The sequence below is a fragment of the Lissotriton vulgaris genome, chromosome 3_1, assembly GCF_964263255.1.
Source record: "Lissotriton vulgaris chromosome 3_1, aLisVul1.2, whole genome shotgun sequence".
NCBI lineage: Eukaryota > Metazoa > Chordata > Amphibia > Caudata > Salamandridae > Lissotriton > Lissotriton vulgaris.
In genome coordinates, this window is record NC_141689.1 from 1,189,221,177 (window position 1) to 1,189,248,498 (window position 27,322).

The 27,322-nt window shown below is 45.1% G+C and overlaps 1 protein-coding gene across 1 annotated transcript in view; it reads left to right on the forward strand.

Moving 5' to 3' along the window:
* Positions 1 to 27,322, forward strand: part of TBC1D2 (TBC1 domain family member 2) — a 516,269-nt gene that overhangs the window by 228,361 nt on the left and 260,586 nt on the right. The window contains exon 5 of the mRNA XM_086961651.1: positions 21,685 to 21,821. Coding sequence (XP_086817777.1) covers positions 21,685 to 21,821 — 137 coding nt within the window. The remainder of the gene's footprint in view (positions 1 to 21,684; positions 21,822 to 27,322) is intronic.

Here is a 27,322-nt window from a genome sequence, read left to right on the forward strand (position 1 = left end):
ACACATTGAAAGGAGAACAAGAAGGACCATCCAGACTTCCAGTCATTCTTTATATGAGCATTTTTCAAATGGAGAACTCTTTTTGGCATACTGTTTCCATACCAGTTTCCATACATGGCTCCACGTTGTAGCACGGAATGTAGATGAGAAAGAAACAGACGTCAGTGCATTAGTGGAGGGCTTATATGTACGTATCCAGTCTGGCGCCTGCAGATAATTCTTATTAAGGAATCTGTGGCTAGATCTAGTCTCTACCAGATAAGGTGTTAACAAAGGTAAGTATCTAGTCTCTACCAGATAAGGTGTTACCAAAGGTAAGTAACTTATTTGTCACTTCAGTCTACTCGACCCCACTCTATTGTGCACCTAGAGTGTAAATGTAAATGTACAGGAATTTATATAGCGCAAATCACCACTGGTTTCTAAGCGCTTGCTTAGGGAACCCGTCCTGGTATTCACCTGTGGGATAACCCCGGCAGGGTATCCGCAAGGTGAAAGCCAGGCATCCCGCCGTGAGGGGCCGTTGTGGAGATTAAGCAAGCTATTGCCCAGAGTCGCAGAGTGTGAACCCATGAGTTGAGTAGGCACCGGAGCGAAAATTGTCGAGGACATTGAAAATTTAAGGACTCAAGACCCCGCCGAGCAGGGAATTGAACCCTGGTCCCGGGCTGACCTCTGCTTCCAGGTCTGCCTCCTCTAACCAGTGAGCCACACTTCTCTAGAGTGGTAAAATGCCTCTGGTGTTTATCAATTTGGGGTGGACTAGCAATAGTTAATCCTGTGTTTAAAAACGTTGGTGCAAAAAAAATCAAAAGACTGTCACTTTTTAAAACTCAGTGTGGATAACACCTTCCTGAACTAATGCTTAGAAAATCTGCTAGAAAAAAGGAATTTTGAGGTGGCAATTTAGAGTGCTGTTTGTGTTGTAGATGTGCTCCTTAAACAAGAGCAGCTCCCCGCCTACGATAAGAACTATACAGTGCTCCTAGCTAGTGATCTGCATAACTTACTGAAAGCAAACAAAATGACTGGTACAATGCTTAAATAAATATCAATCACTGATTATCACTCTGGCCACATTCCAATGCAATGTGTTTTTTGGTTATGATGTTACCTCAGGCATGAACCAACCATATGCAAATCAACCTTGGTCCTGTTCCAATACGAACAGTCCAATCTGAACTGCCAGGAGGGGTCCGATCCAAGCTGGAACACACACAACCGGTCACTGGTTTCGACCTATTGGGGCCTCGCCAGGAGGGTGCAGGTCAGCTCAAGTGCTACTAAGAGCAGAGGACTCCGGCCTAAGCATACATTTGCACTCAGGGTATCGCTCTGAGAAAAGAAATGATGGATGGAATACTTGAACTACTCTCAGTCACTAGCAATTTAAAGAACTGTAATCCATAAATGGTTTTCTTTGCGCACCATGACACCTTAGACAAGAACGAACAAAATATAAAACTTAGCCTTAGTCCTACTGCAATCAGAAAATTTCAGCCCAAACTCCCAGGAAAGATGGACTGTGAGCCAGAACATAATACTAATGTATATAGCACTCTAAGCCTGTTACTGTTTGAGATGTATATGAAAAACGTTACTAACCTTCAGTAACGCTCTTTCTGGTGCATACGCCATCTAACCTTCAGATTCCTTACCTTAGAATATTCCTTAGGAGCCACAGTGGACATGGACACCTTTCATAGCAGTGCTCATGCATGCCACTGGTTGGCGCCATGAGGCTCCACGTAGTCTACATATCGCCCCGGCATTGATGGAGTGGAACTGCATATACGTTCCACTGCTGCACGCTTTCACCAGCTTTAAATCATTTCCCTTTCCAGGCCTTAAGACGCGGAGTAGGAATAATTGTTGGTTACAGTATACTGAGGACCTTTTTAGATTTAAAAAGATGCAACTTAACAGAATGGGGAGGTGTCAGGGCAGTGAAGTATCTGTTGGTATATAGAATATCCACAAAAAAAAGCATTGCAGAAGGGGGGTAACATGTCCTTCTGATGGATACTTCTAACCACAGATTGCTCACATTAGAATCAATACCAAAGCAGTACCTCCACTAGGAGGAGAGTCTGTGGAGTGCACTCACCCCAAAAGGTCGTGCAGGATCGGGCTGGTAGTGTCCTTCCCTTTGGACCTGTCTGTCAAGGCAGTAGTGCTTTGTGAACATATGTTTGGATGCTTATCCAGGACAGTCTGTCCTTGAGCCAATGTAGTAGTAGGTGGAATGGGCTCACAGATGCAAAAATAACAGTTGATGGACAGAATGCAGAACAATGAGAATGGGCTCACAGACCTTCGGGGGGCTGCTTCTTTGCCAGTGCATAGCAGATTCTACTGTAAAGGACTGTCCACCTCAGTAGGATCCTCTTCTACACCTCCTTCCCTTTCTTTGGTCCAGAGAAACCCACCAAAAGCAATAGTGGCTCCTCTGCGGAAGACCCTCACAATTTTTTTTTTTTGATATTATAGCGCCAGAGAGGTGGCGTTCCCTAGGGCTGTGGAGACCCGTACTGGCCCCTGCATCTATTTTAATCATTGCCCCTGGGACCTGGCCCACCCGGGGGCTTAAACAAAACAAAGCGCGGAAGCCCGCACTTTGTTGTTTTTTTTATTTTTAGCCGGATTTGCAGATCCAACGCAAATCCCACCGAAATGTTTTTTTTAATAATGATTTTTTGGGACCTAGGGGTCCCTGTGGGATTCCCTGAGCAGGCCTAGGGTTCAGGGTGTTTCTACCCTGCCCCTTTTCTTGTTTTTTAATGTTTTTTACCTTTTTTCTCGTGACTTGTTTTAACCGAGTCACAAGATGGCTGCCAACACTTCCTGGTTTGAAGTGTTGGCAGCCAATCAGATCGCAGGCTCGAGATCGGGAGGGTTCGCAAATCCTTTGAGGCCATATTTGTACATCTGAGATATATCTAAATTTCTCAAGAACTACTGAATGGATTAACAGCATTTAACAAAAAAGAGTGCTTTCTGAACCAAGAGCTACTTTTTAGCTAAATTTGGTGTAATTCCGTTCAGCAGTTCGGACTGTAGCCTTGTCTAAAGTTTCCTATGAAAATTAACATGGGGAAAACGCGTTTTGGGCTCCCCCCTTTTTATCGGCCCAGCTTGACGACAACATACCAGCCTTAATTTTGAAAATTTTGCGAAGAGTCATCAAAGTACACCGAAGATATTGGCTAATCAAAAAACTCTTTTTCTATGGAAACTAGGTCCTAAATATAACTTCCTAATGGTGGCCGCCAGTAGGTAATATATATATATATTCAGAATGGTTATCATATTTCTCATCAAGGTGCAGCTAATTGTGGACATTAATTATAATTAGATTTTTTAGATTTTGATTTCCTTTCATAAATAGATTATTGATAAAATGATGAACAACGGTCAGAGGCAAAGGAATTAACCATTCGTGTGGTTGTGGCATTTACCACAAAATTATTATTTTATCGGACAGACTACATCATTTGCTGTATAATGTACAGAACATATTTCTAGTTCAAGTGAATCAACTTAACATTTCAGGGATGGTGCCACTTAATTTGCAGTTTCTTGCCACATAATTTTGATCACTCTGCTACATAATTTGGTTATCTGTTGCTGAATAATCCCTGTAGCCCTGACAATGGTAAAGCTCTGCAGAATGGTTCAGCACTCTTGATAAAAACCCATACTCCACAGATTCTTAAAAAATCAGGGTTTATTATATCGCTGTATTTTATATTTACTGGAAAAAACAATGGATATAGTGACGTTATATCAGGAAAATATACCAGAGGCTAAATGTGGCAAATACATTTTACATTTAAAAATAAATTTGGCAAAGTAAAATATTTTATTAGAACGGTAAGGTTGTTTCCTAACATGACGGTGTACTTGGAACAGTGATAGAAACCCTTTTTAGTTTAAAAATATGATTATTATTTCCACAGAGAAAGCATCCTTGTCTTTGAGTTTCTGTAGCCCGAACACAGAAGGGTGACTAAAAAATACAACAAGCATTTACAATGCAATGGTCTCAGCATTATTAAAGGTAGAGCTATTGGCATTGCTCATGACATTTTGGTTCATTTTTTTTAAAACATAAATAAATGGTATTGTCATTTACAATGACAACATGTGAGCATTAGAGAGTAGTAGAGTGTATTCGCGGACACAGAACCACACACACAGAAAGCCACACACACACACACAGAGCCCCCCCACACACACAGAGCCCCCCCACACACACAGAGCCCCACACACACACACACAGAGCCCCACGCACACACACACAGAGCCCCACGCACACACACACAGAGCCCCACGCACACACACAGAGCCCCCCACACACAGCGAGCCACACACACAGCGAGCCACACACACACACACACAGCGAGCCCCACACACACACACAAAGCCCCACAAACACACACTGAGCCCCCCCCCACACACACAGAGCGCCACACACACACACACCGAGCCCCACACACAGAGCCCCACACACACACACAGAGCCCCACACACACACACAGAGCCCCACACACAGAGCCCCCCCACACACACACAGCGAGCCACACACACAGCGAGCTACACACACACACACAGCGAGCCACACACACACACCGAGAGAGCCCCACACACACACAGAGCCCCCCCCCACACACACACACACACACAGAGCCCCCCCACACACACACACACACAGAGCGCCACACACACACACAGAGCCACACTCACACAGAAAGCCACACACACACAGAGCCACACACACACACAGAGCCACACACACACAGAAACCCACACAGAGAGCCCCACAAGGAGAGCACCACACACAACCACACAGAGCCCCACACACATTTCTTCAGCCATAACTGTTTTCTAGGAGCTGCTTGTCGACAAAAAAAGTATATTTTGGTGAGATCAAAAGCCCGTATTGCCACCATTACGTATTGGACTAGATTAAAAACAAAAGAGGGGCTCCAAGCCCGGGCCCTTGGCTGCTACAAGGGTCACAAGTTCAAAACTGCCCATTTTGTAAACATGGGTCACATTTGAAGCTAATTCACTAATGTTTGGGACATGGCCGTTTTTCTGTTCTAGTCCGACCCTGCAAAGGTGGCAACCTTAATTCCACCCTGAATGACTGACATTGGCTTCCACATAATTTATTCCATCCCAATGAGTGATACGGAGTGCCACATAAACTTCAAAAGCTTCTGTGTCACAAACAAATCAGTAATTACCACCCCCCCCCATCCCTGCCTGGCAGAAAAATGCTTCACCTCCGAAATGACAAACTACCTCCAAAGCGTCAATAGATGCGGAGTTGCCAAAAAGGAAAAACCTCAAAAAAGCTACCTATATTTTTCAGGCTAGAAAACAGAGCAACAAACCGTCAGCCAAAAACCTTGACCCTGCTTAACGTTCAGGTACTGTGTATAGCAGTACACAGACAGCGTTTGGGACGCGCTGCTCTTCTGGTGTTTACGGTGCAGAAGTTCATGACTTTGTCAGGTTCCAGGTGCAGCGCGGGGACTGGTCTAAAAAGTCAGCCAGACTTGGAAAGTGCATAAAGTGGTGGAGCTCGGGTGATGAGGCTAATGGAGCAGCATCTTTCCCTGCATCCTGAGTAACAGCACCCCTCGAAGCCCGGCATGGGGTGCAAGGGCAGCAAAATGAGAGGCTGTCTGCGACCCAGGAGGAAGGTAACGGGCGGGAAATCTGCATCTTTTTTGTTTGTTTTTAGTTTCCTTTTTAAATGTTTTGCACAAGTTGAGGAAGTGGTTGTGAATGGGGGCGGCTACAGAGGGGGCGACGGAAGATCCACGGAGGGAGTGGGGGCGGGGGGGCAAAGGACCGGGAGAGTAGAGTAGGACGCGGAGCCGTGATGGTGGGGAAGGGGTATCTAGTGGAGAGGTTTCCGTTATGCAGAGAAGAGGGTCAACGAATAGGGGCTCAACAAAGATGTTAGACAGCAGAATGGACTTTTCGTGTAGTTTAATTGTCTCGCATAAAAAGACATTTTACTCGATTAATTTAACAGGAGAATTTTGAATCGGTGCCTCTTCCAAAACACACGATCCTCCCCCACGCTCTGCTGCGGTGCGAGGGCACGCACTGGCGTGGCTTCTGATAACCCCTGCCTCCTCCACGCCCCCAAATCCTACCTCCTGTCAATGATGTCAGGATCTGTCAAGCCTCCCTTTCTGTCTCGCATCCTTAAAATAGTCAGAGGGGTCCTTTCTTCCGTCGAGCTCGCGGCTTTCGTCAGAACATTACAGCGACCGAGGGGATGACGACTTTCCCCTTAAAAGCACAACAATAGGCACTGACCCTGTGTCTTGTTTCTGGCCCTGAGAGGCAACATTTTTAATATTTACTGCATCAAATCAATAGCTGGAAGCCCCCAGACTTCTCCTGGGAGTGTTGCAATAACACTCAGTAGTGCATAACTGTAGTGCCTGTAGTATGTGTACACATAACAGCACGTGAAGGGGGACTTTTCAGTAATGTAGACAACAGTTGCTGAGGGCCCCTACCATTTACTACAAGTCAGCAGTAGCTATAATATCTTTTATTTGGTGTCTTCAGTGGATGATATAAGTAAGTAAATCTTTATTGCTCAGTTAATTAAAACCATTGCAAATTTTAGCGTATAAAACATTAGTTAAATACAATTGTTGTAAAAGATATAAAATAAGAATGACTTCATATAAAAAAATAATAGTTAATACAAAAATGTATGCTTCTTTCAGGCTGAGCGTAGATTTAACATAAGGTGAGTCACTTGTTTTGCGCCTGAGTTTAGACCGAACTGTAGTGTATGTTTCAAACGTAAAAAAGAGCTTGTTTTTCAACAAAGTTTGTCAGTTCATTTCGATCCCTTACTGTTTTGTTGTATGCTAATTAGTCTTCAGGAGACTGTCCGTTACCCATGTCATATGATTGATTTCTATTCAGTGGATGATATAAGACTCCCACGGTGAAGGCCTGCTTGCATCCAGAAACAAGCGGATGGATGCAAGGGCCGCAAGCGGTCGGGCAGAAATGGCTGCCGTAAAGACCCAACATTTTCGGAATCGGGGCGTGTTTTTTGCTGATTGACGGATGACGTCACGGTTAGAAAGAACGCAAAAAACACGCCCCCGAATTCAAAAAAGATGGGGCTTGAACCGAGTGACGCCCCTCTCCTCCAATGGCTGGCCTCCGTTTAGGAAGCCAGCCAATGGAGAAGAGGGGCGGGTTTAATCCCCCTAACTAAGAAACATAAAATCTCGGAGCTCAGCCCACACTGCTACGCAGTGCGACGTAGTGCTCGACCTACAAAGGGTAAAGAATGGAAAGAAAAAAGCTAAGTATTAGGCCACCATCATGGCCCTGGCTTGCAGGACTATTTAGATAGATGTACATGTGGTCAGACAAAATGCTATCGCTCGCAATGCAGGACAGACTGCTTCCTAGGAGACAGGAATACTTAGAAAAGGTAAAGAAACATTTCTAGTTTTAATGCACATAACGGGAAAATATGATTTTATTGCTGGACAGAAAAGATACTTAGTAAACAAGAAAAGAGTGTCAAATGGTTATACCAGACCATAGTCAGGAGCAGCTAAGAAAGGGGTCCAGTTGAGGGTGATGCAGGTACACTGAGGGTGCCGAGCGTCGAGGGCGGTGTGCCAATTACGTTCCCACCCCCCTCCTGTGACCCATGGTGTACTTCCCTGACACCACAAAAGTGCAGAAACCATAAAGCTGAAAGCCTCCTAAACCAGCAGTTATTAGGAAGCAAATCTAACTTCCTAATTTTTTGCACTTTTTCACCTATTTGTTATTTTCACTTTCACTAGGTAAGGGTGGGCCTTAGCGCGTCCATACCGCCAGGGTTTAATACACCAATAAGTCCTGAAGAATGCCTGGTAACATTACACCGTTTCATGGCTGAAACATGTCGACTGATTTGTAAGGAAACTACCACTCAATTAATTGTGGACTATTTTCCAAACACATAAATTTTAATAACCTGTCCTTAGTGATCAAAGAATAAAATTATTTCTGATACACTACTGACTTTTTAAACCCTCACCACTCATTAGTCAAATTTCCTTTGCACAACACGTCTGAATCTCACTAGTTCAAGTTCAAGTTCAGGAATTTGTTTAGCGCACTACTCACCCAGAGGGTCTCAAGGCGCTTGGGGAAGGGGTGCATTATTTATCGAATAGCCAGTTTTTAAGTTCCTTCCTGAAGGAAATGTGGTTCTGGGTAAGGCAGAGGTGAGAGGGGAGAGAATTCCAGGTTTTGGCCGCCAAGTAGGAGAAGGATCTTCCTCCCATGGTGGATCTATGGATGCGCGGGACTGCGGCGAGGGCTTGATTGGAGGATCTTAGATGGCGGGTCGGTGTGTAGAAGGACAGTCGTGTGTTGAGGCATTCGGGTCCTAGTTTGTAGAGGGCCTTGTGTGCGTGGGTGAGGAGACGGAACGTTATTCTCTTGTTGACGGGAAGCCAGTGGAGGTCTTTCAGGTGACCGGTAATGTGAGCTTGGCGCGGGATGTCCAATATGAGTCTGGCTGATGCGTTTTGGATGCATTGGAGTTTTTTCTGTAATTTGGCTGTGGTTCCGGCGTAGAGGGTGTTTCCATAGTCCAGTCGGCTGGTGACCAGTGCGTGGGTGACAGTCTTTCTTGTTTTGGTGGGGATCCAACAAAAGATTTTTTGAGCATACGAAGTACGTTGAAGCAAGAGGATGAGACGGCGTTGACTTGTCTGGTCATCGAGAGGGAGGAGTCTAGGATGAATCCTAGGTTACGTGCGTGGTCTGTGGGTATGGGTGCTGTGCCCAGGGCCGATGGCCACCATGAGTCGTCCCAGGCAGAGGGGGATGATCCTAGGATGAGGACTTCCGTTTTGTCTGAGTTAAGTTTTAGGCGGCTGTTATTCATCCATTCGGCTACTTCTTTCATGCCTTCGTGAAGATTGGTTTTGGCGGTGTTAGGGTCTTTGGTAAGGGAAAGTATCAGTTGGGTGTCGTCAGCGTAAGAGATGATGTTAAGGTTGTGTTGTCGTGCGGTGGATGCGAGGGGACTCATGTAAACGTTGAAGAGGGTTGGACTGAGTGAAGATCCTTGTGGGACTCCGCAGATGACTTCCGTGGCCTTTGATATGAAAGGTGGGAGTCGGACTCTTTGGGTTCTCCCGGCGAGGAACGAGATGATCCAGTCCAAGGTTTTTCCTTGTATGCCGATGGTGCTGAGACGTTGTATGAGGGTGCTATGACAGACTGTGTCGAAGGCGGCGGAGAGGTCGAGTAGGATGAGGGCAGCTGTTTCTCCATTGTCCAGTAGTGTTCGGATGTCGTCTGTCGCTGCAATAAGGGCGGTTTTGGTGCTGTGTTTGGCTCGAAAGCCGGATTGTGAGGAGTCGAGGGAGTTGTTGGATTCAAGGAAGGCGGCGAGCTGTTTATTGACGGCTTTCTCAATGACTTTGGCAGGGAATGGGAGGAGGGAGATGGGCGGTAGTTCTTAAGTTCAGAGGGGTCCGCTGTGGGTTTCTTCAAGAGGGTGTTGAGTTCGGCGTGTTTCCAGCTTTCTGGGAAGGTAGCGGAGTTGAAGGAGCAGTTGATGATATCACGGAGATGGGGTGCGATGGTGGAGTCTGCTTTGTTGAAGATGTGGTGGGGGCAGGGGTAGGTTGGCGAGCCTGAATGGATGGAGTTCATTAGGTGGATGGTGTCTTCAGTGGTGATTGGGTTCCAGGCGTTAAGGATGTTAGAGGGCGGTTTAGGTTCGGAGGTAGGTGGAGTGGACTGTTCTTTGGAAATGTTCTCAAAGCTGTTATGTATGTCGGCGATTTTGTTGTAGAAGAAAGAGGATAACGAGTCGCAGAGGTCTTGGGAGGGAGTAATGTCGTTTGAGGCTGCGGTGGGGTTGGTAAATTCTTTGACGATGTTGAATAGTTCCTTGCTGTTTTGGGCGTTGTTGTCGAGTCGAATCTTGAATGCTGATTTCTTGGTGGATCAGATCAATTGATGGTGTTTGCGGGTGGCTGTCTTGAAGGTGGTTAGGTTGTCAGTGGTTGGGTTTTTTCTCCATGTTTTCTCGAGAGTACGGCATAGTTTCTTGGATTTCTTAAGGTCCTCGTTGAACCAGGGGGCTTTTTTGCTACCCTGTTTGGTGTGGTGGTTTTTCAAGGGTGCTAGTTCGTCAGCGCTGTGAATGATCCATTGTTTGAGTTTGGTGGCCGCTTCGTTTGGGTCTGAAGAGAGGGCGGGAGGGTTTTGGTTGAGCGATGTGAGGAGTTGGTCGGTGGAGATTTTGTTCCAGTTTCTTCGTGGAATAGGTTGTGGGGGGTTGTGGGTCGAGGTAGTTTCGTAGCTGAAGTGAACACAGCTGTGGTCCGTCCAGTGGAGAGCTGTGGTGTGATCGAAGGAGATGTGCTTGATGGAGGTGAAGATAGGGTCGAGCGTATGTCCGGCTATATGGGTAGGGGTGTCAATAAGTTGTTTAAGACCAAGATTGGCCAGGTTGTCCAGAAGGGTGGTGGTGTTGCTGTCGTTTTTCTTTTCCAGGTGGAAGTTGAGGTCTCCCAGTAGAATGTAGTTCTCGGAGGCGAGGGCATGTGGGCTGATGAAGTCAGTGATGTCTTCGCTGAATTGTTTACGGGTTCCTGGTGGTCTGTAGATGAGGGTGCCCCTGAGTGTGGTCCTGGGTTCGGTGTGGATCTGAAAGTGGAGGTGTTCGGCGGTTGCAAGGTTGTCGTCGAGGCTGGTCGTGATTTTGATGGTGCTCTTATGGACGATGGCGATGCCTCCTCCTGTTTGGTTAGTGCGGTCTTTTTGGATAATCTTGTAAGCGTCCGGGATGGCTATGGCGATGTCGGGCGCTAAAGAGACATTCATCCAAGTTTCTGTAAGGAAGGCGATGTCCGGTGAAGCAGTGTCGAGTAGGTCCCAGAGTTCAGTGGCGTGTCTGTGGACCGAGCGGGTGTTCAGCAGGATGCACTTCAGGTGGTTAGGGTCGGAGCTGTGTTTGGAGTTAGTGGATTTGGTGTGGGTCTTGATGCAGGCAAACTTGCAGGAGTGGCAGGCGAAGAGACCGTGGGTACGTCCTGGGGCAGCTTCATAGCATTGTGGTGTGCGTCCGCGGTTAAGGGCTAGGAGGGTGGCGGCGCCATACGTTAAGCGGGATGATTGTGGTTTGCGGGGGACAGGGGGTCTGGCGCTGGGCGCGGTGCAGGCGCGGACGGGCGTAGGCGGGCTTACCTTTGGCGCACCTTCGGCGCGCATAGGGCGTGTCCGCTGCGCGTGAACGCTGCGCGCAAAAGCATCAGTCATATATGGATGGTGGAGGGGGCGGGGCGAGGGAGGGTCAGCTGGGAGGCGGGAGCGGGGAGGAGACACGGGCCAGGGGTGGACACAACAACAACAAAATGGCTACTTAAGCTGAAAAGCGAAACGGGGCACAGCTGAGGACCGGCAATGAACAAATAGCAGGCTACGGCAATTTAATTCCCAACAATGAAGCGCTAACGTGCACAATATTAATCAGCAGAAGCAATTTCAATTTTATAATGAGCAGGCTATGTTAGTTTTGAATCGGCAATGCTGCGCAAATGGGCACTATTAGCTCTGTGCAGGCTACGATACCAGGCGCTATGTCAATGCGCGCGGTCACGGGTCCAGGCAGCAGGGTAGCAGGCACCAATGAGGCACACGATCAGGCAGCAAGAGATGGAGCGTGGGGGAGCGACCGCTTTGGGGCAAGCCCAGGTGGTCACAGCGTTAGGAAGGAAGGGACGAGCTTACTCTGTCTGTGGGAGGGAGGGTCAGCTGGGAGGCGGGAGCGGGGAGGAGACACAGGCCAGGGGTGGACACAACAACAACAAAATGGCTACTGAAAAGCGAAACGGGGCACAGCCGAGGACCGGCAATGAACAAATAGCAGGCTATGGCAATTTAATTCCCAACAATGAAGCGCTAATGTGCACAATATTAATCAGCAGATGCAATTTCAATTTTATAATGAGCAGGCTATGTTGAAACATGTCATCACAAGGTGGTGAGTGAGGGAATTCCTTAACGTCCTGAGTGAGGCCGTCAACCCCTTTCTTAGCTGCTCCTGACTATGGTCTGGTATAACCATTTGACACTCTTTTCTTGTTTACTGATTATAACCGGGGAATAAGAGTGTTGCTTAACTCTCCCTACCTCTCCTCTTGTTGAAGCAGAAAAGATACTTGCCAACTGCTGTATCCTGAAGACCTAGTTTAAACACAGAAGAATAACAAACAAAAAAATACAAATATAAAGAATGGAAAGAAACAAAGCATTGTCAAAGCAAAATATTCGGCCCTCATCCCTGGTACTAAAATAGATGTGCACATGTGATCAGACCAAATGCGTTGACTAGTGCAAGAGGGCCAATGGCTGAAATGGCCTGACCCTTGCTGGTCACTCTGTGAATTCTGCGGCTGCAGCACATTGAATAACAGATCAACAGACCAGTGAATGAAGAAGGCTAACTCCTATCTGACAACCCTTAAGAAATTACTTTTTTCTGGAGGATCCCGTGCTCACCACTAGCTAAAATGTGTAAGAATTGGTTAATCGAGAGATGACCCTCCCCCCCTATAGACAGCTTTAGGTATTGCAACCCGTAAAAGATGATAGAAAGTTAGAGAAAGCAGCAATAAGAATGGAATAAGATCAAATACCATTGCCTGAATGATTTCCCACTTCTCAGATTGCTGTAAATTCAGCTTTACGGTTGCTTAGCGTCTTTGATGAAGCAACTTGTTGAGACTTGCACCCCCGCATACCAAAAGGATGTGCATTGACTGCCTTCCACGGCCTGCCTGTTGTTATTTTTACATCATCCGTTGCTAACATGACTAAGTGTTATACAGGGGACTTAGTTCCTGACTGTAATTGAATATTCCTGCTCTAGTAAGTAGCTGTAATGCCTGTCTCAGAATTCCTCCCGAGAAGATTCGTAATCTCGTGCTCTTGGACTAAAATGGAGGCTGAATGCAGACATAGGCACATGAACCAAGTACCTTATGTCTTGGACTCCGAGTGCCATTTTGTGTCGTAATTTCAGTGAATTTTATCAAATTTCGATTGTATGTATGGTGGGCGAGACCGGTAGTGTATAGGTTTTCAGATGAGTGTCAGGTCGGGTGCTACTAGTGGCAACTAGGTACCCTACAAGGACTAGTGACATTCAGTAAGAGTTACAATTTCGCCGGTGACTATTTTATTTATTTATTTATGTATTTGTATCGCGCCTGAATCAGCCCCGAAGGGGTATCTCCGCGCGTAGCTTCTGGTAAGGTATTAGGAAACAGCCTGAGATATGAGACTGCGCAGCTCTAGAATGTCTATATCGTTTTCTCAGAAGTTCGTAATACCAGGCAGCAAGCTAGCGGCATGGAGACACTGCCACCGTCTCCCACCGCCCTATGTGGCCTGTTGGCTAAGAAGCTAAGCAGTGGACCTTATTTCTAAACCCTCCCTTGGTATTTTGCTGAAATTCATGTAACTCTCTTATCCCATCACTTAAACCTCCTTGGTCCAAAAAAGAGGGATTCGTGAAGTATAATGCGCCTGTAAATATGTAATCTACATGCATGTTTTGAGATTAGGAAAGGGCCACAACAAGTGAATAATCCTTTTTCAAAGTCCTCTGCATTCCTGGTTAAAAAGAAAATTTCATCACTGATCACTTTTATATTCGTCTTGCAATATTTCAATAAAGCGCCAGGAATCATTCGAATTGGTATCTTGTTGTATTTACTGTTTAAATTCACACGGAAAAGGGGGAACTGAATTCTGCACATCTTAAATATTTTTATACCAATTTTAATATTAGAATACAAGTTATATGTCAACATACATTAAAGTAGGTGAAGTTTTTAGTGTAAGAATGGAAAGGTAAAACCAATTTTAGCTGTATAAATCATCAGTTCCCCACCTGAAACAGACATGTTCAGTGCAGCTTTCATTTGTGCAGCAGGTATCACATGATGATTGGAGGTGTCTTGTACGACTTTGCTCTGGCTGTCTTTTATTTTACTGTGGATCTGCCCAAAAATATTGACAAACTTGATTTTTTAGCTGTCCAGACATAGTTTATTGATCACATAAAGAATGAATATTAGGTACAATTAGAGACCCCTAACCGATTGCCTCCGACGTCGACACGTGTCCCTTCCATTAATACTAATAATATAGCTATGGCGGAAAATGCATGTATTTATATATTGATGAGTGGTTACAAACAGGGCTGACAAGATCCAAATAGTGGCATAAGCACTGCAGAAGAGATTGGTGGGTCTCCTCTGGTCACACTTGTCATCACTCTTCTATCTTTAAAGAGCTTAGAGACTTGATGTGCCTTTTACAGAAGAACATCCTGTGTTCCATACATGTGAAATATTAGCAGTCCCATTCTTATTTTTTAAAGTTGCTGGACGAACTGGCTAACCTCATTCACTGAAACTGGGTATGATTCCATCATTCTCTGCTCTTTTCTTTTACTATCATGTGAATTCACTAATGGAACTGGAGGCATAGGTGGCATTAAATGTTAACAAGTTCTGAGTGACTCCTTGGGTAAACCACTCTCCTCATTGCCTAGGCCATGTGTCCTTGATATATGGGGGGCCAACGACCTGAATGTCCAGGAGCCACAGTGTGCAACACTGGGATTTCTGCTGGCCAAACGCTCCATCGCGATGAAATGGGGCTCCCAAGACAGACCGCTGGTGGTGGGCTGGGTGGCCGAGATGGACCGCTGTATGATTGCAGAAAAGACAGTGTACAAAGTGCGTGGCTGCCCTAAGGTGTGGGATAAAAAGTGGGGTCACTGGAATGCTTATAGGGGGGACCTTTGTGACTCTCCTACGGAGGAACTAGCTATGTCGCGTATTGGACCTATAGGACGAATCTTGCGCTAACTTGTGCTATGCTTGAGCTAGATGCTGATTTCTATATGCTGCACTAACTGTGACTATTATTTGACTCTGCTTTTCTTTTCAGTTATGTGTTCTTGTTATAAGATTGTCCTTGTTTGTAAAATCGAGAAAATACCAAACAGTCTGTTTACATTTACTATGGTCATGTACTGGGTCTTAGCATTTTATTATGATATACAATCGCCGCCGAGCCCCCGGGATGTCGGCACGAAGGCCGTGTATTCCTTTAATTTTTTCGGTTGTCGCACGCTGCCAGCCTCAAGGTTGTAGGCAATGACCAGCTGTGTATGCTAACCCACCTGCAATAAAAACTGTTTTATTAAAAAAAATATATATGTTAACAAGTTCATTCTTAAAAACTCACTTTTAATAAATGAATTTCACGGCATTGATATAATTTTGTGCACTATGTTGAAGAGTTTTCACATGACATGCTTAAAAAAATCTTTTTTAAAATTGGTGCCCTTGGATGCTAGAACCAACAAAGTAACAAAGTAACATGAGAGACGAGCCAGAGCTGAGCCTAGCATTGGCTCTGACTCTAAGAGGCTGTGTATAAGCAGCGTCGAGCCTTGGAAATGTTTGAATTGTTAATCGTGGAACAAATATCATGTTAGAATATGATAAGGAGGGATGTACGTTGTTACAACGCATGCTTTTACCACGCATGCCTTTACAACGCAGGTTTTTCAACGCAAGTCGTTACGACTTGCGTTGGGGGGTGCTGGATAGTGAATAGTTTAATTTACTATTCCAACTCGAGTCCCCGTGGATAGTAGGGAAGGTGTTGGATAGTAAATTAAACTATTACCTATCCTACAGCGCCCCCAGCACAATTTGTTGTAATGACTTGCGTTGAAAAACCTGTGTTGTAAAGGCACTGCGTGGTAAAAGTTGCGTCGTAAAGGATGTTTCCCATAAGGATCCTTCAAAATTCAAAGCGTATTTCTTTAACTCGCTGAACCATTTCACCATAGTACATCAGATTATAACACTGCATTCAGGCATTTATGAACAGTGAGTTTTTCAGACATGCACAGAGAAACATTCCTGCCACCACCCTGATGACAGTGCTATTTGTGAACTAAGAAGCAAGTTGGTTGTCTTATGTACCCTACATATGGCCTATGTTATTATACATGCAGCAACTTTAAAGGCTATTAAATCAAACACAAGAAGGGTTTTTGTACAGTGTACATCCTGAACTGACGTATTTAAAGGTGCTCTCCTATGTAATATTGAGCAAAATTGAGGCTCATTGAGTGACGTTATTGTCTAGGACTACAGTTTGGTCAAGTAGGCAATCCTGTATACTGTGCAATTCAGCCATTGGATGGCTAGCTGTTGCTGTCATAAAATGTTAATGTTTTTTGCTTAATTCTTGGGCGATGATTAAAGTAGCAGTGACGGCAGAATTCACATTATTTTATGGGCAGTTTCCCATTAAGACCCTTGCCGAAGGATAAAAGCACTTCACAATGTACAGCGACTACATTACACGTGTGTTAGACACAGGAGGATTTGCAGAGATTCCCAGAATGTTGAGCCAAGTCCTAGATTCGAACCTGGCACCCGTGCTACATGGTCAGCAGCGGTAGCCAGTAGGCTACACAGCCTCCCATGAAGCTTCCGCTTGTTTTGAACTAGAGTTCCCAAGTAGACCTTGTTCCAAGAGGACCTCGAGCTGAGCCAGAAGAAACTGGCTTGAGTGTTCAGTGGCTCTCCAACCTCTAGTGAATGCCACTAGGTAAAGCAAGAAGCGGTTTCAAGAGAGAGATATTCATTTCTTTCAACTGTGACCATGTGAACCCGGTGGCCTCCACGCGGTTGTCCAAAAAGTTTTTAAATGGTATTTGTTTGACTTAGTGGATAAGTTGAAGCAGTTCCCATGTGTTATGTTTAAAGAAATATATATTTTTTTTAAATGTTGTCACCACAGCCCGAAAAGAAACAAGGAGAGCCCATGCGAGGGTCCCCTGCTACCACGCGAGAGAGATGACAGTCGAAACATGCAGACATAGATAGCATGGGCTATCATAGGCAATGTGCATGGAGGCTCAGGCGCATCGTGCACCCACAATATTCTAAAACTTGGCTTGACATTTCATATACATTTTTAAAACAGGCTGTTCCATCTCTGCCAAGCCGGAAGGTAACGTGGCAATCACGGGACTGAATGTCAGGTGACTGGTCCAACCGTGGACGATGATGGTTTTTGGTGCGCCGTCACACCTGTGAGCACCATCCATCAAGCAATGGCTATATGACTCAAGCATGAGCAGCAGTGCGGAGGGACTGTGTAGTGCGCCACAACTGTGCAACTTACTCACTTGCACATGCAATTACTGTAAGCTATGGCTTGCACCATCTGTATGGATCAACGAATGACTTTACAACGCATACATTTACAGAGAATACATTTACAATGCAGATTTTACATTGCAACATCCTTTACAACGCACTCCATTACATCGCATGACACTACATCGCATTTTTAGAAACAACATTTACAACTCATTCCATTACATTGCATTATACTTTTACAACGCATACCATTACAACGCATACCATTACACTGCATTTAAGGTAAGTATTGGATAGTATAGGGGTAAAAATTACTATTCTAACTCCGTGAGAACTAAACCCGCACCCACTGGCACATCTAATAAGGGATAGGGTCCCTCTGTGCCCACCAAAAATTGAAGTTTAAATTTCCTTCTTCATCATCCTGCATAACTTTGGTCCGTAATTCATCTAGGATGAGGATGATTAATCGTCAAATCTGCAACCTAAACTGGCATCTGTGAAGTGGCAATTATCACAAGACTGGGCTTTACAAACAAACAAACAAAAACTAAGGTCATTTGAATTTCCCTCAGAATTCCTCATGGTGTATTCATCATCTTACTGAAAAAATGTAATTGAACATTCATGTTAGATTAACATATAACACATACCAACTACTATCCCTTACTAGGCAGTTCATGCTGTACAAGTGCTGCAAGATACTTGCATACCTGTGATCATGAATGGATTGCTTTTTTTAAAAATCAGAATGAAGCTCCGACTACCCATTATTTGAGTCTCCTGATGGCTGATTTGCAACACTCTGCTTGTGCAGTTCACCGACGAAATCAGGGCATAGCTCCAGATAAATTCTATTGTAGCATTTGTATAGCGCTTAGTACTCCTACGTGGGCCGCTGAAGTGTTTCCTCACACGGATGGCAAACTACACTTTGCAGGGTGTGTGGTTGGAAGGGTGGTGTTTTTGTTTTTAACCTATGTGAGAAGAGATGTCATGTGCGTGATGACCACCGAGATGCAGTTATTGTGTTGTGGGACGTGCTCTGCGATGGGTATGTAGGAGACACACTCTCAAATTATAATTGTAATAAGGGATAAAACCTACAGGCAGCTATAGAGCACCAGCTTGGCCATAAGGACAATGTGTTGCTCAGGGATGTACCATGTTACAACGCATACCATTACGACTACCTACTGTTACAACGTGACCATTACAACGCATACCATTACAACGCATAGCGCTTTGAGGTGCTGGATAGTGGTAAGTATAATTTACTATTCTAACTCCAGTCCCCGTGGACACTAGGGAAGGTGTTGGATAGTAAATTATACTTATTCCCTATCCTAGAGCGCCCCCCAGAGCAATGCGTTGTAATGGTATGCGTTGTAAAAGTTGCGTTGTAACAGTAGGTAGTTGTAAAAGTTGCGTTGTAACAGGTGTATACCGTTGCTCAGTGTGTATATGCCAAAAAAGAGGTGGTGACTAGAAAAGACCAAGTAATTGATATTGCAACATGCTTTAAGCAGAGATGGTGTTGAATAAGTAAAAGGAAGCTAAAAGGGTAAGAACTGGAACTGGAGATATAAGCCGCAGCCATGAACAATTTGTACGTAAAGATACTGCCTATTACTGAACAAATGCAGCACATGAATGAGGACGAAATTGGAAGAGCAGTCAAGGCTGGCAACCTGAACAGGAAGTACACAATTGTTAAAAGGCCCAGATTCCATCTACACCTGCTAGGCCAATGGAAGCCAACATTTTGAGAAGGGGTTCACAACCCTGCCCCTCTCAAACTCGTCAAGGCTCCCAGAGGCAGGTGAGCAACAATCGGACGAGCCCTAGTCAGGTTGTGGCTCAGATCCTAGCCTGACTGGTATCCTGGATATGGAAGTGTGAGAGACACACTTCAACGTGCTTATTGTCCTGACAGTGCAAGAGCAGACCGGCCTGCCCTTAACTACCATTCTGCCTTCCCCCTTCCATGTGAGCCCCACACTTGTATTAGATTCCAGAGGCTCTTGCTCTTTTTAGTGTACATGAAGAGGCATCCCTGACCCTCTAGAAGTTCCTCCCAGAAAAAGCCCCTTGTGAATTCATTCTTCCTATGATTAATGTAATTTCATGTTCACTCTTTATGTATTTATTTATCTAGAAGTCTATTTATTGTTGTATAAGGCGCACAAGCAACAGGAGGAAGCAACACAGTGTGTGCTATGGGGATTAGGGCTGGGAGTTGCTGTCTCAGTTGGTGTTCTCTCTCAAATAATAGGGTACCCTCAATTCAGTTAATAAAATTAGTCTAATAAATATATTTCTAATCATTTTTATGAAGTATAATCCAAAGTCCATGATCCAGGCCTAGAAAGACTTTTTATTAAATTACTGTCTCTTTCTCTAATAATGCAGGGTAATTTTCTTTGCTAAATATATTTAAAGTTGTTTTCACTGCCAGTAAAATGAATAGCATGCTAGTGCTTAGCCGCCCCTGCTGTGCCACTGAGGCGATGATATTCAGCTGATTAAATTTGATTTAGCCAGGTCTTCTGGCTAAGTATTAGCTTTTAGATCTGAACGCAAAAAAAGTACTGAAACTTTGTGACATTCACTTAACAGGCTCTAGGGCTACATTATTTCAACCGATGGGTTCCCTGAGAGGGGGACATTATGATTCTAATAGCTACATCCAATTATTCAATTCTAGAATGAGTACAAACTGTGGGAAAAAACAACCACCATAGACAGAAGTATAGTATCTTTCTAAAAATGGTGATGCTTGTAAATCCTTGAGACTTTCAAGTGCATTTGAAAAAATTGATTATTGTGATCCTCTGCATACTCAAGTGGCTCACAAAGCATTTGAAAATGGAGATTATTCTTTGTTATTTAAGCCTTCTGGGGCAAGAACATGTAGAAAGAAACTGAATTTTCTCTGCCTGAAAAAACAGGGTTTTTTTTCTATTTGGAAATGTACACTATCCCGGGTTACTTTTCTGTTTATGCTTAGAACAAGAGGCACTGATTTTGGAAACACAATTATAGCGCAGATATGTACATGTGTGGATGTGAATAGCAAAAATGTTGCTGAAATAAATATTGGTGCCTAAATTTTGCTTCCAAAAATAGAGATTTATTGGGTGTATAGTTTATTTTGTCAACTTCAACAGGGAGATGTGTTTGTAAACAATATTTAGGACACCATATATTTAACAGATAATGTTTAGGCCACAAAGTTGTGGTACCACAGCCCGCAGAAACCTACATTATTAACTTCTTTCACTATGGAATTAATATATTTGCGTATGTTGAAGTGGTGCTCCTAAAATCTGCAATTATCTCTCTTCTGCTATCTATCCATGCTTTGAATGACTTAATTTCTCAATGTACTTCCAAATAGGATTTGATACCTTTGCTTCTAGCTCTCCCCTTGTTCAGTTATCTTTTTTCTCACAGTACACCTCTCAATACTACTTTAGGTTTCATTTTTCATGATGAATCTCTTTAGTTTGAATGAAGGAAATCTGAACTTTTTTGTATATATTAAATGTAGGTGATTACATGTTAGTTTGTGTCATTTGTTTTTTTACTGTCTAGTTATTTGTTCTTTTTTCTTTGTTATTGACAGTGTCTTGTTGTGTGGTTTACCTTGTTTCTTGATTACCTTGTTGAAACTAATTTGCTGTTGATTTTTGTAGGTTTACTGACTCATTAAATGCTCTAATATGATTGGCGGACACAATCTGATGCACCTTAATGCATATTATTGTAAAGTACCATGAAGCTCCATAGGTCTGGCTTACACTATATAAAGCTTCAAGTAAAATAAAGACAAAACTCCCAAGTGTCCCAGGGAAAAAAGCAATAATGACTCATTTGTTATTTATTATTATCTGAATATTCAAGAAAGTTGATATTTGTTTTCCATTTTTTTACGCTGGGTAAGGAAATCTTGTGGGGCTAGCACAAATCACTCCTCCCTGTATTCCACTTGATGACTACTTTTCAGAAATGTATGGCATTGATGATTTATGTGGTTGTAGGGCTACCACAAACAATAATATGCAATCTTATATATTATGTGCCCTCACACATGGTGTACAATATTTTTTCATTAGTCGGAATTTGTTGAATAGATCTCTTTGTACTGGAAATGTCAAGTCAATATTTCTAGATTTGCAGTGAGTAAAAATATGTTCTATACATTGCAAATCTTGAGACATATTTGACTGAAATTCCTTGAGCAATGAGTGCAAAAATGCGAACGCTTGCTTGCCTGCAATATTTGCTGTCGGAAACTATTTTGCCTAAGGTTGTCATCTTGGCAATAAAATCAGAGAAAAAGACACCACTGATGATCTACTTTTCCTAAACCATAATCCACTGCTTTCTTCTGTAGAAATACAGTGCTTAACATCCGTGGCAGCAAACCATTACGTGAAAACGTCAAGCAGTTTTTCCGTTTTGAGGATGCCCAGCAGAACACTACAAGGCAGAATGATGAACAGAACATCCAAACAGCAAATGAGATCCCAGGTGTGGTACTGGCACAAATGCAAAATAGTTAATTTTACTAGCGATAAACTGAGGGTAAACCATTTTGTGATCGCTAATGGTACAACTGTGAAAATCACAGTTTTGCAACTGAAAAAAAACATATTGAAAATACCAAATCTATTTGCCATTCAGATATTGATTTTATGACTCACTCCAAATTGCAGTTAGGAGCTGATGTGACAGGGATGTTCCCCCCTAAATGTGAACAGCTGTAGTTGTATCAATAGTTTGCACATGCTCACAAACCATTGAATGTTACTGAATCCTCAAAGAAGATGGCAACAAATTTGCAAAATGGAAATTGGCCCTGTTGGACAGCTTTGTGGTCACAATCATATTGGGCGGCCTCATGCGTGAGAGTGAACCTGGCAGTGGTCCAGAAGAGAAACACTGCCTGCGCTCCCACTCCTCCCATTAGGCCCTCAAGAGGGGGCAGCACAGACCAGCTTGTTGGTGTGAAAAAGGCTGCTTTATTGGAAACAGGTGCACCTTACAAATAAATTCCCTTGGCCTGTGCCGTACAAAACGAAACGTTGCTAAATATATTCTTCCTAACATACCCCCCCACACCCCTCCCCTAAACATGGTTCCCCCTGCAACAATTATAAACACAAACTTGCAATTTCCAACTTTCCTACCTACCTAACTAGATAACTTATTGTATCTACACCAACAGTAAACCAGGGCTCCGAAAATCCCCCATTACTTAGAAAAAAACGCCACCCTGAAGGACTGTACCAAAACACCAGCACCTGCTCCAGCGACAAAACCCCATACAATGAACCTCCCTGATGCATCCGTTCCGAACAAGGCCACCTTACCATGCCACAGCTCGCTAACTCCAATAACTATAAAACCAAAAAAACTCAAAGTAGGAACTAGCAAGAAAAAAGGGGGCGGGCGGGCGGGAAAACAATAATTTCCCCAGTACCACTCACAACCGGCTGCTGGGTCACTACCACCAAAATGGTGGGTAGTGCTCTAAAATGGCCGTCTATATACCACCCAAGCTCAAAACCAGCCCAAAGATTGCCCACCCAGCCCAAAAGTAGCCTACAAAGCCCAACCAGCCCAACTGAGGTCCTGGCTCCCCCAGGCCCGAAACCCCCGGGAGGAGCAGGCCTCCCGCAAGTCGGCTGCCCAAAGCCCTATTGGGCCCACAAGAGAGGAGGCAGCACAGACCACAAACCAGCTTGTTGGTGTGAAAAAGGCTGCTTTATTGGAAACAGGTGGACCTTACAAATAAATTCCCTTGGCCTGTGCCGTACAAAACGAAACCTCGCTAAATATAATCTTCCTAACATACCCCCCACCCCCTCCCCTAAACATGGTTCCCCCCTGCAACAATTATAAACACAAACTTGCAATTTCCAACTTTCCTACCTACCTAACTAGATAACTTCTTGTATTACCCCAACAGTACACCAGAGCTCCTAAAATCCCCCATTACTTAGGAAAAACCACCACTCGAAAGTCGTCCTAACGGCTTTCCACCCCCCCGTAGGACTCCTGTCTCTTCGGATATCTGCATACCCCTATCACCCTGTCCAGAGCTTCCTTCAATTGCACAATGTACAGCTCCATCCCATACCGAGAGAGGTGGACTCCGTCCTCCCTAAAAAAGTACACTGCCCCATAGCTCAGCTCTGGATATTCCATCCTACCCAGACCTTCCTTCTTGCAGAAACTCCTCATCTCCCTGTTGATCTTCCTACGTGCCCTATCTATGGCCGCTGGCCGCTCCGCTCCCCTCCAACATCGCCTGGGTATAATTTCCGACCATATGATATGGCAGCCTGACGACTGGCGCGGTACTTCCAACAAATCCCTCTTCATCTGCTTTACCAAAGCTAGGCCCTTGCACTGGACTAAATCGTTCTCCTCCAGGTGGATGACTACTACATCAAGGCACACTCCCTTCCTGACTACCTTATTCAGAGCTGGCAACAGTTCATGACACCTAATACCCCCCTTTCCTTGCCAATGACATGCAAAAAAAAGTTGGATCCAATTCAAGATTTAAACTCCATTTCTTGTCCCACTCTGCCCGTTCCGCTTGCTTTACAAATGAGTGTCCTATAATGAGGATAGACAGGACAGCTGCATCCGGCCCCACCACCGTACCTGCAAAGACACACATGTAAGACAGCGTAAAACCCAATCAACTTAGTCCTCCATTCCTACCCCCCCTCAACCTGATGTACATCTTGTAGCAGTTCGACTTCCAATGCCCCAGACGCATGAGCTCATCCCTCACCCAACCCTGTCTTGCTGCATCCGTCGCCACCCCTATACAGAACGAATATATCCCAAAAACCCCGGGTCCTCACCCATGGCGCGTAGGGCGCACCGCAGAACCCAGAGCAGCTGAGCCACCGTCACCCTGCCCTTGTCAAACCGGCCAAAGACTTCCCCTGTCACCGCCCGCCGTCCGGATGCCAGCATCCCCCCTCCAAAGCGCCGGGCACACCGCCTCTGTCTTCACCGGGCCCATCACCACCCACTTTCCCGCTCCCCATTGGTCGGTCTTGGAACATCGTAACAGCACCACCACCTCCCGAGCTCTCAGCTCCACCTCCCCCCAAAGGACCCCTGGCCTACCCCTGAGCCCCACCAACTCTGAAACCCGAAAAGCCCCAAAATACATCTACGACATAGGCGTAGAAAACAAAATGGTCTCCTCTCTGTTGGGGCAAATCGTCGGCAAAAGCCGTAGCAAACCCTGAGGCATACCCATCGTGATGGGCCGGCGCCGGCTAACCTTGGCAGCCTTCTCCTGCACCCAACCTTCCAATAGCCGCGTTCCCAGTTCCCCCGCTGACGGCGCATAACCCCACCACAACTCCCCCATGAAAGCGACGGCTGACAACTTGCCGGCAATCGTTGCCTTCGACATCCCCTGTCCATCATCTGCAGCATAAACTGGGCCACCTGTTCACTCCGTAGCCAGGGGTCATCCTGACGCACTGCCCCACTTTCCAAAATTCCCGCCATGCCTGCTCGTACGTCCTCCAGGTAGAACGGCCACTGGCGCTCTTACCTGCTGTACGACCCGGTCTCATCCACTGACCACATTTCCAAAGGCACCGGAGTCTTGCACTCGTCCGCCTCCGTCGCTAGCCCATGGAACCTCTGCCACCATGAGACAAAGCATCCGCAATGTCATTGTCCACCCCTGGCACATGTCGGGCTTGAAACAAAATGTCATGTTCCAAACAACGCAGCACAAACACCCTCATCAGCTTGAGAACCTCTGGGTCCCTGGCCAACTGTCTATTGACCACCTGCACTACCGACATGTTGTCCACTTTGAAAATCGCCTGTTTGTGCGCAAGCTCGCACGCTCACACTGTCACCGCCACCACCAGCGGGATCGGTTCCAGGAATGTGATGCTCCACCCCCACCCTGCCACTGCTGCGGCCATTCCTCCGGGTACCACATCCCCCGTCAGTAAAGTCCGAAACCGCCCACCCCAGCCGCATCCGACGAGATAGTGACGTTCCATTCCCATGGGCGCACCATTGAAATGCTCCAAGAAGGCCGGCCACATGCGCAGGTCCTCCTAAGTCCCTGCCGACTAACACAGGTGATGATGTGGTAACGTCAAGTCAGACAACGCCAGACCTAGCCGTCTGCAAAAAGTGAGGCCCACCCGCATGACACGGCATGCAAAATACAAATGCTTCAGCAGAACCTGGGCCTCCCGCACCGTCACCTTCTGTTTCCTCAACATGTTGTCCACCAATGCCATCATATGCACCTTCTTATCCTCTGGTAGGCATGCTTCCATGGCCACAGAGTCAAGCTCTATTCCTAAAAATGACAGCACCGTACTGGGACCCTGCGTCTTCTCTGGCGCCAGGGGCACACCCAGGGAGCCCATAAGTTCAGTAAAACTGTCCAGCTGCTGCTGGCAGTCTGCCGAACCAGGTTGTCCCACCAGGAAGAAGTCATCCAGGTATTGCGTCACCATCTCATTGCCTGTGTCACTACCACCAAAATGGTGGGTAGTGCCCTAAAATGGCCGTCTATATACCACCCAAGCCTAAAACCAGCCAAAGGAAAGCCCACCCAGACCAAAAGTAACCTACACAGACCAACCAGCCCAAATGAGGCGCTGGCTGCCCCCCCGGCCCAAAACCCCCCAGGAGGAGCAGGCCTCCCGCTGGTCGGCCGCCCCTCCCAAAGCCCTTAAGTCTTCTGAAATGGGAAACATTTTTTTCTCATTTGATAATGCAAACACAGGGAAAGGTTTCTGCTTGTCCTTGCAGGCCACTATCCATGTTTATAGCCAATCACATGGGTTCACAAATAGCGGCATGTCTAATGATCAAGAGTGCGAATGAGAAGAAGGATAATAGTCTGTTGAATAGGTGTTTTATTTGTTTTTTAAAAACAATAATCTTTCTCATTAATATCAGCAGGCCATTTCAGAGAATAAGTGCTTTTCACAAAGTCAATGCATGGGTTTTATAGGGGTGTTTTGTTCCATCACAGATAAACAAGAGGCCTTTGTTAGGTGCATGAATTTTTTCCCTAGTAGTGAAATTGCAGCGCGCCACGAATATGATGGTGTAATACACTCTAATTTTAGTTTAGTGAGATGGTAGAAGAGCAAATGCGATCAGAAGAAGAACTCAAGCAAGCAGCTAATCAGTGTAGGGCAATACAGGAAGCAGCACATTAATTTTGCAAAGTTTATTCTCAAATCCTGAGAATGTACACTAATTAGTTCCTGTCAAAAGTAGGAGTAAGTGTTTCTAGCATAATATTGGGCAGGGAAAGCACTCATATTTAATATTAATCAAACTGTTAGATCTGTTTCTAACTTATGCATTAAGTGACTGTTTTACCGAAGAACAAGTGAAAAATCATAGGCAAATTATTTATAATTTGTCGCTGTTCTCTTTCTTCATAAAACCTCTTGCAACTTTTTAACAGTATTTAAAGTGTAACAACGTTATCTGATCGAGACTTTTAGGTGCAGATTCCTTACCTTAGAAGGAAACTGCGGCTAGATGGAGTCTCTACCAGATAAGGCGGTATGGAAGGTAGGTAACTTGTTCCTTTCGGCTTAACATTAAAATTGAACTAGTTTCTTCTGAGAAAGAAAGTTAAATAAAACTATGGATTGCATTAAAACGATTTTGTACCTACCAGCCATGTGATGTTGCCTAGTGACAATTTAAATGAGGAAATTAATAAAGAAGTACTTTGTGGGAGTTTGTCATTTTAGTAGCAGCTGTTGAGCGAGGAAAAACATACCCACATTTTCAAAATCATAGGGCCTGGTTTCGAGTCTGGCTATCTTGGACCTCCAGACTGGCGGTGGCGCAGCAGTTGCGCTCCTGCATACACCCTATTCTGAGGTGGCTTTTTGGACTGTCCACCGCTGCACAGGCTGCGCTAGGGAACAGCACTTCCCTGGCAGTGGTGCAGCGCAGAGGACCAATATAAAATGCAAGGCTGGACCGCCAAG